The 13071-nt window shown below is 41.0% G+C and overlaps 1 protein-coding gene across 4 annotated transcripts in view; it reads right to left on the bottom strand.

The window, feature by feature from the left end:
• plpp4 (phospholipid phosphatase 4) overlaps positions 1 to 13071 on the bottom strand; it is a 312399-nt gene that overhangs the window by 234331 nt on the left and 64997 nt on the right. The window contains exon 1 of one of the 4 annotated variants that reach the window (XM_068053362.1): positions 4838 to 4884. The exons of 2 other annotated variants lie outside the window; for them this stretch is intronic. In XM_068053362.1, coding sequence (XP_067909463.1) covers positions 4838 to 4842 — 5 coding nt within the window. In that variant the 5' untranslated portion in view covers positions 4843 to 4884. Of the gene's footprint in view, positions 1 to 4498; positions 4575 to 4837; positions 4885 to 13071 lie in introns of those variants that run through there. One more of the 4 variants, XM_068053363.1, reaches the window with a different exon arrangement.

The raw sequence follows: 13071 nt of genomic DNA, 5'->3' as shown, positions 1-13071 counted from the left end.
CAGAACCCCATACAATACTCCAAATGCGGCCTAACCAACATCATGTACAACTGTAACATGATGTCCCAATTCTTGTACTCAATGCCTCGGCTGATGAAGGCAAGCATGCCAAATGCCTTCTTCACCACCTTGCCTACCTGTGTTGCCACTTTCAGGGAACTATGTACTTGCACCCCAAGGTCTCTCTGCTCAACAACACTCCCCAGGGCCCTGCCACTGTATATGTCCTGCCCTGGTTTAACTTCCCAAAATGCATCACTTTGTACTTGTCTGCTTTAAATTCCATTTGCCAATCCCTTGCCCACTTTCCCAGTTGATCTATATCCTGTTGATCTATATCCTGTTTTAACCTTCTTCACTGTCCACTATACCACCAATTTTGGTGTCATCTGCAAACTTACTAATCATGCCCCCTACATTCACATCCAAGTCATTAATATATATGACAAACAACAGAGGGCCCAGCACTGATCCCTGCGGCACACCACTGGTCACCGGCCTCCAATCTGAAAAACAACCCTCCACTACCACCCTCTGCCTCCTATCACCAAGCCAATTTTGTATCCAATTGGCTAGCTCACCCTGGATCCCATGTGTTCGAACCTTACGAATCAGCTGACCATGCGGGACCTTGTCAAAGGCCTTGCTAAAGTCCATGTAGACCACGTCCGCTGCCCTGCCCTCGTCAATCCTTTTGATCACCTCCTCAAATTTGTGAGACATGATTTCTCACGCACAAAGCCATGCTGACTATCCCTAATCAGACCATGCCTTTCCAAATGCATATAAATCCTGTCTCTCAGAATCCCTTCCAATATCTTTCCCACCACTGATGTAAGGCTCACCAGCCTGTAGTTCCCTGACTTATCCCTGCTGCCCTTCTTAAATAAAGGCACAACATTAGCTACCCTCCAGTCTTCCGGTACCTCACCCGTGGCTAACGATGATACAAAGGTCTCTGCCAGGACCCCAACAATCTCCTCCCTTGCTTCCCATAGCATCCTAGGATACACCTGGTCAGATCCTGGGGATTTATGCACCTTAATGCACTACAGAACCTTCAACACCTCCTCCTTTGTAATGTTGATATGCTCCAGGATATCACTGTTCCCTCCCTTGAACTCACTAGCTTCCATGACCTTCTCCACGGTAAATACAGACGAGAAGTATTCATTTAAGACCTCGCCCATTTCCCATGGCTCCACACATAGATTACCACACTGATCCTTAAGGGGACCTACTCTCTCCCTAGCTACCCTTTTACTCTTAATATACTTATAGAATCTTTTAGGATTCTCCTTTATCTTATCTGCCAGGGAAATCTCATGGCCCCTTTTCGCCCTCCTAATTTCCTTCATAAGTGCACTCCTACATCCCCTATACTCCTCAAGGGACTCGCTTGATACCAGCTGCCTATACCTGACATATGCCTCCTTCTTTGTCCTGACCAGATCCTCAATATCCCTCATCAACCAAGGTTCCTTAAACTTGCCAGTCTTGCCCTTCCATCTAACAGGAACATGCCGGCCCTGCACTCTTCCTTTTAGTTTAGTTTAGTTTAGAGATACAGCACTGAAACAGGCCCTTCGGCCCACCGAGTCTGTGCCGACCATCAACCACCCATTTATACTAATCCTACACTAATTCCATATTCCTACCACATCCCCACCTGTCCCCTATATTTCCCTACCACCTACCTATACTAGGGGCAATTTATAATGGCCAATTTACCTATCAACCTGCAAGTCTTTGGCATGTGGGAGGAAACCGGAGCACCCGGAGGAAACCCACGCAGACACAGGGAGAACTTGTAAACTCCACACAGGCCTCCCACTTGCCAGATGTCCCTTTACCTGTAAAAAGCCTCTCCCATTCAACTTTTGAGAGTTCCTGTCTGATGCCATCGAAATTAACCTTCCGCCAATTTCGGACTTCAATCTGAGGACCAGTCCTATCCTTTTCCATAACTATCTTGAAGCTCAGAGTTATGGTCACATGTCCCAAAGTGCTTCCCCCACTGACACATCAACCACCTGCCCAGCCTCATTTCCCAAGAGGAGGTCGAGTGTAGCCCCTTCTCAAGTAGGGCCATCCACATACTGCTTCAGAAAACTATCCTGGACACACTTAACAAATTCTTCCCCATCTGATCCCTTAGCACTAAGGCAGTTCCAGTCAATATTAGGGAAGTTAAAATCACCTACTATTACAACCCTATAATTCCTACACCTTTCTGTGATTTCCCTACATATATGCTCCTCCAATTCCCTCTGACTATTGGGGGCCCTACAGTATAATCCCATCAAAGTGATCACCCCTTTCTTATTTCTAAGTTCTACCCATATGGCCTCGCTGGACGTTCCCCCTGGGATATCCTCTCTAAGTACTGCCGTGATGTCCTCCCTAATCAATAGTGCAACTCCCCCTCCTTTCTTACCTCCACCTCTGTCACTCCGGAAGCATCGGTACCCGGTACATTGAGCTGCCAGTCCTGCCCATCCTTCAACCACGTTACCGTAATAGCTATAACATCACAATCCCATGTACCGATCCAAGCTCTGAGTTCATCTGCCTTACCTGTCGTGCTTCTTGCATTAAAGTAAATGCAGTTTAGCCTACCAGATCTCCCACGCCATGTTGTAAGTACTCTTTAAAAAAAAACCTTTGTAATGTAAAATGAAATTAGTTGCAGCTATTCTGTCTGTACATTAGATTAAAGCAGATGAGATTCAATACTGTAAATTCTGAAGCATAAGTCACATTGTCATCCTGGATTGTATTGCTGTGAAAGAATGACTTGTGCATTGATGGGATTGATTCTTACCCCATGCCTCCCCAAATTTGGCTACCAATACAGGTAGTTTGGTGAAGATTTTCTTCTGTGTAAGAGCTGTAATGGTCTTACATCCAAGCAGGTAGACCAGAGGATATGGACAGATTAATATTCAGAGATCCTCTTTTCATGGCAGAGTTGAATAACTATACCAGGGAAGGTTCATTAAAAGAATTTTTGTAAGGCTTAACCCAATCACCATAACTTAAGGCTAACATTTGTGATTAGCATGTATTTCGCCAACAGCTGCCCTGCATATTATAAAGATTGCCATTTTCTCGCCATGTGTTTCCAAGCCTATATCACTTGAAGATGACACAGAATTATGTTGAATCATTACTTCTTACATATCAATGCTGCACCAAGTTCTTAAGGTACCTGCTCCATGAAAAAAAAGTGTTCAGCAAATCAGTTTTTATTTGTGCACTCAACAAACGTAACAGAAGAAATCAAGATGCTTACTTTATACTGTGACAAAGCAGGCTTCTGGCTTTCTTCCTTTCTTAAATGGAAAACACTTGCTAAAAATGTTCTCAAAGTCTGTGTCCCCTTAAAATACAACTGAATTTTGAGAATTGGCTGCCCTGCTAGCTGATTCCCAAGTTATAACTTTAAGGCCTGAAAATGTTCAGCATATCTTTCTATATTCTCTTTGATTCCGGCAATGCTCTACCTGGAGAGAAAAAAAATCCATAAAATATTGTTTCTTTTACTTGATTCAAAGTGGAAGGTATCTTCTTGTAATATCCAGATACAGTTTGGGAAATATGTAAATAACATTGCCAAATGTTAATATCTGATACTTGCCACCATTAAATAGATGAAACACATCTTTGCCTTTTTGTCAGAATACTTTATTGATAACTTTAATTGAATTTCTCATTTAGAATTGTTTGTCAACTGTTGAACTGCCAAGTCAATTGGCATTTGATTATGGGCAAGCAGCGTCTTTTTACTTGTCGTACTAAATTGTTGACAATTGACCATTTTTCAAATACTTGTTTAATAACTCTAATGTAAAATAATTGCAAAGGAAATATTTCACTGCAACCAGGGCTTACTGAGCTGTGAACTGCTGCTGGCAAAATACTTTCTTCAGCAGGGAACAATTGCCAGCTTTCCATATTTTATAGGGAGGTTTCAGTAAAACTACAGATGTTTTCAATTAAAGAGTCAATGTTCAAATGAGATGAATAGACCCAAATTGACTAAAATAAAGCAGTGATAGGCACTCTAATTAATATCAAAGATGGTTTGATGGGAGTTGATCTGTCAGCATGCAATTAGCAGTTCTATTAATGAAATTGAAATTCTTTGCTTTCATGATTGTATGTAGGAGTACTTGGTATTAGCTACTCTTTTTCACAATTTTCTCTTTATTTTCCTTGTGTTCGCAATAAGGCCAAATAATATTTATTGCCCCTTTGGTGAGGACAAACAAAGAGAAAATGCATTGCAGGACTTAGCTACTTTAATATTAAGCAACTTCACATTTGTTTACTGCATATGAAATCAAATTGCATGTCACTGGTTAAAATCCTTGCTAGCTTCTGTGCCAGATAAAGAATAACAACAACAACTTTCATTTATATAACAGCATTTACATCATAAAAATGTCCCAAAGTGTTTCACAGAGACATAATGAAAAAACAGAATTTTAGGTACCTTTATACCAATAATATTTTGCTGTTTTTCTCCAGTGTGATATTGGATGCAACATATTCATTTAACAAGTCTGCCATTTCCATATTGTTCATTATTGCTTCATGCGCATCTGTCTTTTTAATGGGTTCATATTCCTCTTCACGATTCTCTCAAGATATTTAGAAACACTTTTGCTGTTCTTTTGATATTCCTTGCAGTTTTTTAGTCCTATTCCCTCTTTGCAGTTCTTATTACTTTCTTTGTATCCCTTTGTTTCTTTTAGCTCTCCCAGTCCACTGGATTTTCACTTTTCCTAGTATTTGTTCACACCTGTTCTTTTAGCTTGAAACTATTTCTTACCTCATTTGTTGATTGAAAAACCTTCGCCTTTTAGAGGTCTGCACTGGTTTTGTGCCATACCAAATACTTCCTTGAATACTTTTGAATTTTTCTAGCAAACCTCTTGTGATGCATCTTACTGAAAATTCCTCTGGTGGAAGACCAATGGAATGGAACGCCCACACATCCTAGCCCCAAGCCAGAGATCTCTTTCAAATTCCTGGAACAGGATCATCTGCATGGCCAAGCAGGCTGCCCTCACCTGCAGGGGGTGGAATTTCCCAGGGAATCCCGTGAAATCGCCCATGCACATCCCCTTGATGTAAAGAGGCGTGCAGACAGAAGTCCTGCCCTCAGTCCCTTGCTGGAAATTGGCTGGAAGCATAAAATGGGGAGGAAATCTAAATTCCAGCTGCACGCACTAATCTCCCTGCATTAGTTACATTTACCAAAGTTGTCTTTGTTTTCAGAACCAGCATAGACCAGTTGGGCCAAATGTCCTACTTCTGTTCTGCAAATTCTATGTAATACATAAAACAAGTTGATGTAGTTCTTGTTGTCTTGTTCTTCCAGTAGCTATCAATGTGCTGCATAAACCAAATGACCCATACTTTCACAGTCAGATGCAAACATGAATAACATTATAATCTGGACATCCATAATTCACCTGGGTCAAACAATGCCAGTGTGGCATGTTTCTAACTGTCAGGCTTGGCTGGTATAATGGAAATAATATTACTGTGATTACTCTGATCTGCATATGAAAGCATTTGGAGGCTGGAAAAGATTACACTGCAATTATGTTCTGCATTTTGATACAAGAAATGAACATTTCCTGCCATTGAACTGAGTGGAGTCCTAACAATTAGTTAATCAGAGAGAATGTATAGCATCCCTGAGAGAGAACCTCGGAGAGAAAGAGAGAGGGGAAAAGAAAGATGACTGATAGATCTGCCATAAAGATATATAAACCTTCCACTGATAACCATTAATGTTTCAATGACTGATTTATGTGTGAAAATGGGACCAGTTTATTTCCACTGCTTTAGCTGAAGATAGCTAGATAAAACAGGAAAAAAAACAGTTTCGTAATGTAATGCCCTTAGTATGGTAATTTTGCAATATACTTATTTTTATTTGTATATTTGGTACTGTAATTTATACATTACAGGGGTTTCTCCAGGATTAGGAGATTGATGTAAGATTTCATCGATGGTGGACATTGAAAAATTAATGAGGCACCATTTTTAGACATAGCCAAAGATCAATGTAGGTAATGGCAATTTTGCTGTAAGATCCCTTCCCTGCAATAGGTTAGTGATAAGCCATATGGTGAGAGTGACAGCCCTTGATATCAAAGCAGCATTTGAGTGTATGTGGCATCAAGGAGCCCTAGTAAAATTGAAGTCAATGGGAATCAGGGGAAAACTCTCCACTGGTTGGAGTCATACCTGGCACAAAGGAAGATGGTTGTGTTTGTTGGAGACCAATCATTTCAACCCCAGGATATCACTGCAGGAGTTACTCAGGATAGCGTCCTAGGCCCAACCATCTTCAGCTGCTTCAATAATGACCTTCCTCCAATATAAGGTCAGGAGTGGGGATTTTGCTGATGATTACGCAGTGTTCAGTTCCATTTGCAATTCCTAAAATAATGAAACAGTCTGCACCCGCATGCAGCAAGACCTGGACAGCATTCAGGCTTAGGCTAATAAGTGGCACATAACATTCATGCCACACAAGTGCCAGGCAATAACCATCTCCAACAAGAGAGAATCAAAACATCTCCCTTTGACATTCAACAGCATTACCATTGCTGAATCCCCCACCATCAACATTCTGAGGGTACCATTGACAAGAAACTTAACTGTACCAGCCACACAAATACTGTGGCTACGGGCAGAATCTTCTGCTCTTCAGATATGAGTGTGAGTCGGGACCATTTCCGGGTGCCGACCTCACTCTGATTGTCAGGGCACTTGCCAGGGAGATCTTCGCGGAGGCAGCCTCTTAATTGGCTGCCTTCGGCTCTACCATCCAAATAAAGAGGCCAGCCCAGCCCCTGAAGCTCCAGGCCCAATCAGAGGGCCGATAGCCTTGGAAGAACAGCAACCTCACTGCCAGAGAATGGGCGCTGGCTCTGTCAGAGGAGGAATGTGAGGACAGCTCCATTTTGAGGTGCCCTCTGAAGCCATTTGGATTTGTTTAAAACAAATGGTGGCCACAGCTGTGAGGCCACCCCTGTGGAGGGGAAGTCCCTTCACAAGATGGCTGGCAGCCATAGCTGTGGCCTGCTGATGGCTGCAACTCCACTGGGGGTGGGGGGGCGAAAGCAGGAGGCCTCACGAGACCCCTTAGGCCAGCACTGACAAGCCGATTCCAGCAGCATGCCCAATCAGCCCACAAATGGGCATTTAATTATGCAGATTAGCTACCTATCATTGCTGGGCAGGTAGCCTCTGAAGGTGATGACCCACCTCTGAGAAGATCGCCCAGAAGGAGGAACACATTGGCCTGCTGACCCCATGTCAACTTTTGTGAAATTCCTTCCAGTGCTGCCTTCAAGCCTGCCCCGTGGGACTGGGAAGATTCTGCCCTATAAGAGCAGGTCAGAGGCTGAGAATTCTGCAGTGAGTAACTCACCTCCTGACTCTCCAAATCCTGTCCACGATCAACAAGGCACAAATCAGGAGCGTGATGGAATATTCTCGGCTTGCCTGGATGAGTGCAGCTCCAACAACATCCAGGACAAAGCAGCTAGCTTGATCAGCACCCCATTCACCACCGCTGCACAGTAGCAGCAGTGCGTACCATATACAAGATGTACTGCAGTACCTTGCCAAAATGCCTTTGACAGCACCTTCCAAATGGGCAATATCTACCACCTAGAATGACCAGGGCAGCAGACTCCTGAAACACCACCATCTGCAAGTGTCTCTCCAAGTCACACAAAATCTTGACTTGGAACTATATCACTGTTCCTTCATTGTCGCTGGGTCAAAATTCTGTGTACCTACACCACATGGACTGCAGCAGTTCAAGAAGGCAGCTCAGCACCACCTTCTCCAGGGCAATTAGGAATGGACAATAAATGCTGGGCTTGACAGAGATGCCCATATTTCATGAACAAATAAAAAGGAATTACATGGAGTTCTAAAATTATTAGGCAGTTGGAATAATTTTAAAACTATTTACTCCCCCTTTTTGCTTTCCTTCTGTCCCTCTGAATTGCAAATTATTTCCTGCTTGTGAATATTCTTTCTCACTCGATTCAACTGGGTATCAAAGTGGTAAGTCTTATAGGAAGGAATACAATCATATAGCCCAGTGCGTTAGTACACCACAGCCTTGTCCCTTCAGGCTGCACATAAAATGTGATTTTTCTCTCACAATTTTAAGGTAGCATCCCACTGGAATTATAATTTCATAGGCTATTGGAAATATTCTGTCAAATTTAAAATCATTTGCATGTTCTTTCTTTCCTCTGAATTTTCTGCATTGTCCTTCAATCCAGCAGTATCACTTTCTGAAGCTCTGCAATTGGTTCCATTTCTTAAGAAGATTAATCACCAGGCAATGTCTTTTTATATGTAGGATCTGGGTTAGGTCTTTTTCAGCTGGTGTGGGTATGATGGGCGATATATTGTAAATCTTCTTATTTTTCATTTATCTGGCTAGATTGCTTTTCATCCGACTGGCATTGACCTTTTCCAGTCAAGTAACTTTATCTTTGTTACCTTTTCTTTACAATTTGTATATCAAACTTAATTGTTATGATTACTGTTTTGCACATGTTCCTCTACCTTAAATTACTGATTCATCCCACTTCATTTCTTAGAATTAGGTTTAACATAGCCTGTCATTGGGCTCAAAACACACTGATCTATAAAGTAATCCTGAACACATTGTATAAACCTTTTCCTTCTTTGCTGCTTCCATTGGGCCTGAATTTTCTGTAGCTGGTGAATGAATGGCGCCTAGCATTCTTTACATTTGCTCATTTAATTTCTATGACCCTTTTGCATTGGAAGCTACTTTAAGTCAGAGATCCAAATGGCGGCATGCCCTCTACAGAGCATCTGGAACTTGTGTGAACAAGACAAGCAATTGTATATCTTCTGAACCAAATAGATTTTAAAAAAGCATCAACGAGCGGCACAGAATTTGAGAGAGGAGGTATAAGTTAGAATATTTGATTCAATGCCGAATCAGGCATAGAAAGCATTGGGATGTTTTTATCACCTGGGATCTTTCTGGAGCAGTTCTCTTCAGGCTTATCTGGCAGGCTTTTCAGGAGAAATGCAGCATCAGTTTCTCCAACCCTCAGAATGGATTCTCAGGGTTTCTCAAAGAGATGAAAAAGGATGAGCTGGTAGCTTTGTTCTTAGCAGGTTTACCCCAACTGACTCAAAACAATATCCAAAAATGAAACCAACTCTTGACCAACATAAATCCTGACATGTCACTTCCCTGTAAACAACTCCCATAGTCATCAAGGCTCCTGTTGTTTTATTATCTTAAGACATGTGACTTCCAATAAGGGTTTGTTGTTAAACAAAGTCCCAAGTCCTTCCAGTGACCTTATTTTTAAAAAAAACAAAGTCCAGTATCTATGAAATGTATGTCTTTTATTTGAATCAATTTCCACAATTTTTAAACACGAGCCCTCAAAAAATATTTAAAAATGGAAGCACTTTCAGAACAATCTCAATGGCGAGCCAGAGGCGAGATGCTGTTTGAGCAGTTTACAAAGCAGCAGAACGAGTGGACAGCAACTTTTATTTTCACTTTTAACCATGCGTCTGAACTTGCCTGAAGTTGTTGTCAGATTTGTGCATATATAATGGTAGCTTTCTATTATTTTTACAGTAAGTTCTGGCCTGGTGTATCTTTACCCAGTTTACCTTTCACAATTAACATGCATTTTGTGCACCTGTATCTCTCACAAGGGCTGCTTCCTCCATGTAATAAATGCAAATTAAATAATGGGCCAGATTTTGCTGTAGAAATAACGATGAGGCTAATAGCGTCACCACTATTAAAGTGTAAATCGGAGAGCAACTGCGGGTGACTGCACATGCGCAGTTAAACGCGGAAATCAGAAATTTGCTGTCGGTATTTCCCTGCCCTTCCAGAAGCTACGTGGGTATCTAATCAAGAGCCTCGACATTGAAATACATGGAATGCCATGACGTTGTGTTAGATATGTGACATATACCCACTAAACTTGCCAGAAAAATTTAGGGCTTCTCTGTTCCAGTGTAAATAAATTTTAATAGCATGGTAAGTTTTCATAACTGCCAAAACTCTCTGGCACTGAAATTTAACTTTTACATGTGTGAAGTCTCATTCCTGCGTATTTTACTTTTTCTGCTTTACTTTTTCTTTGTCTTCTATATTGCTGTCTCTTAATCCAATCTTTCTTTCCTTCTCTTTGTTCCACTTTCTGTACTTGATTTGGCATTGAATGTAATATTCCAACTGATACTTCCTGGCTCAGAATCTGTGCTGCTCATTAACGATACTTCAATCTGATTGGTTAAGGAGACAAACCATTGCTTATCCAGTCCACGTAAGTCCCAGATTCCCTGTAGTAGAGGGTGCTGTGCTTTTTTTTTTGACAGTTGGCTGACAAGAACCTGCCATACAAAAGCCTACAGAAAGTCGATGAGCAAGTGCAAGTATAATGAACAGTGCTGCTGACAGCAAAACCTGGCCTGACTCTTTAGCTAATGTTTCATTCTAAATAGCCACAAACTGTTGTAGGATGATCACCTTAACGGCTGTAAGTGAAGTGATGTCGCATCACACATGACCAGAGAGTTGTGGGTGTAGCCTACAAAGTAAGATGTGTTTAGATGTGCTCGTGCAGTAACTGTTTGTGTATATATAGGTTCTAGTTAAGTTAAGTTACAACAAAATGCATGTTTTCTTTGGATATTACTTGTAGTCCTAAGAATCTTACAATAGTTCACGTACCAAAGGGACAAGTAATATTACACAAACTTCAATTAGAAATAATTGCTTTCTCTCCAGAAAGCAGATTCAATGCTGATCAACAAGGTAACAACAAAAAGGAATAGCTTTGAACAAATTAGATCTCAAGCAACACATAGTGCATAATCCAGTGTGCAAGTTCTGCTTCACTTTTGTCATAGCCATATAACTTAGAGGTGATGCTCAAGTAGTTAAAGCTACCAACAGCTTATTGCAAAGCAAAACCTTTAGGATTATATATAACATTGAAATAAAGTAAAGCTTTTGCTGCATGCTAGAGAGCGTGACATACAATCTGTCCATTGTCAAATGCAGGCCTCATAGAGTTTAAACAGAAATCAGACAGTACTCTAAAATTACATTGTCATTATCACCGACATTGCACTGAAGAATTAGAAAGCTTAACAATTATTCCATGCTGTGCAGTGATGTATCTATTTGGCGTGCTGTGTTATCGTCTTTAGCCACCCTTGTCTATTGCAAATCATTACAAACAAGCTGTCCAGCTTAGCTGGAGCATCCTGCAAAAATATTCTCAATAAACACAGCCACTGCAAATAAAAGCCACAAATGCACTTATGCAAATTCGTGTTGTGCTCTTCACAGCTCTTTCATGGGAGGTTATGTTTCCTCTGTGAAGCATAAAAAAGTAAGGCAGTACCAGTGAAATTCAATTATTGTAGCAAATTTAAAACCATTGAATCTGTTTCAGCTGAATTAGTTAAGGTTTCACTTATTACAGGAAGGTGGGATGAAAGACTTTTCATACAAGTCACCTTCTATCAAGGTGACCACTCCTTCACTTCAGGATGACATATCCACCAGTCAGCTATCAGTTTCAGGGCAGTTTTTAAACATAGATACAGGTTGGCTGGTTTAGCGGAGAAGTTAGTGCTAAGCATTGTGATAAAGTTAAGAGCACTGGAAAGCAAAATAATTGGCATAATTATTTATGGAAAGCGGCTGAATACTATATCAATTTCACTAAAGGCTTTTGTAGGGCCAAAAAAAATTCAGTTTGAACAAAATATTTATTTCGTCCAAATAGGCTAAATTAATTTTATACAACGGCAATGTCTTTGTTCATTTGTTAGAGAGCTAGCAATAGTAGTTATCAGTTTTATTGCTTTAGCTCCTCCATTTACACTTGCAGCTAATATTCGAGTTTAGAATTTTTTTCTCTTGATGGAAAGTGGTTGCATGGAATAGACTGCTAACGCAACGATAGATAAGAGGACATAATGGCTCATGTGCTGGAGGGACTACAAATGAGTTATTTGTGAAATTGAACTGGCCGCAGTTGAGGATTATGGGTTGTTAGGTCAGACTGAAATCATTTGAAGTCTGCTTTTCAGGTTTCAAGAAGGACTTTGTGCCTTCTTTACTGATGCCAGAATATCTGCAGCTTCTTGATTGACCTTCTAACAATCAAGGCTAAGGTTCTGACCTTGAACAGTAATTAACATTTCAATTAACTCACTCAACATGCAGGTAACAGCAATGACATTTTGTAGCCTTAAGAGGGACATATACAAACCTTTTGAGCAGTAGAGTATTACATTGAGGTAGATTTTCAACTCACCACCTCATTTTCTTTTACACTGAGATGAATGGAAATTAAAATCAGGTTGTTTCTATAGAGAACTATTGATTGTCAACACTGTTCTTACACCATTATGTTTTATATGGTCCTCTCTATATAAAAATGTGAACAGCCACAATTTGCTTTATATAAAAACACCACCAGTGCATGCATTTCCAGTTTGTCTTAACACTATCCTTGTCACCGTATGGGCATCACAATTTCCATATGCAAATTTCTTGCAGCTGGACTGGTTGGAATTTTAACTTGCTCACCTGAGCAGGCAGTGTCTGAGGAACAGTGCTCCTCCAGGCCCCACAAGGAACGCTTAGGTATCCCCTCTTAAACTCTCCCACCCATGTCAGACTCTCCCACCCCTCCAGATTTGGCACGTCATAACATTCAAGGCTATGGGTCAAGTGCTGGCAAATGGGATTAGGTAGACAGGTCAGATGTTTTAATGCATCGGTGCAGACTCAATGGGCCAAAGGGCCTCTTCTGCACTGTATTATTCTGTGATTTATTGTGATGTACATAAAATGAAGGATTACATGAGAGCATCATTGTATCTCTAGACAATTCTCCCACATCCATATTCACAAGGTCAGACCAATACCAAGTCACCACACTCCCAAATGAGCAAGAAGTAGTGTTTGCTCCACAGAGGAACCTGATT

The sequence above is a fragment of the Heterodontus francisci genome, chromosome 20 (assembly GCF_036365525.1).
Source record: "Heterodontus francisci isolate sHetFra1 chromosome 20, sHetFra1.hap1, whole genome shotgun sequence".
NCBI classification, from domain to species: domain Eukaryota; kingdom Metazoa; phylum Chordata; class Chondrichthyes; order Heterodontiformes; family Heterodontidae; genus Heterodontus; species Heterodontus francisci.
Note: the sequence above shows the minus strand (reverse complement) of the source record. Positions and strands in the feature narration are given on the sequence as shown.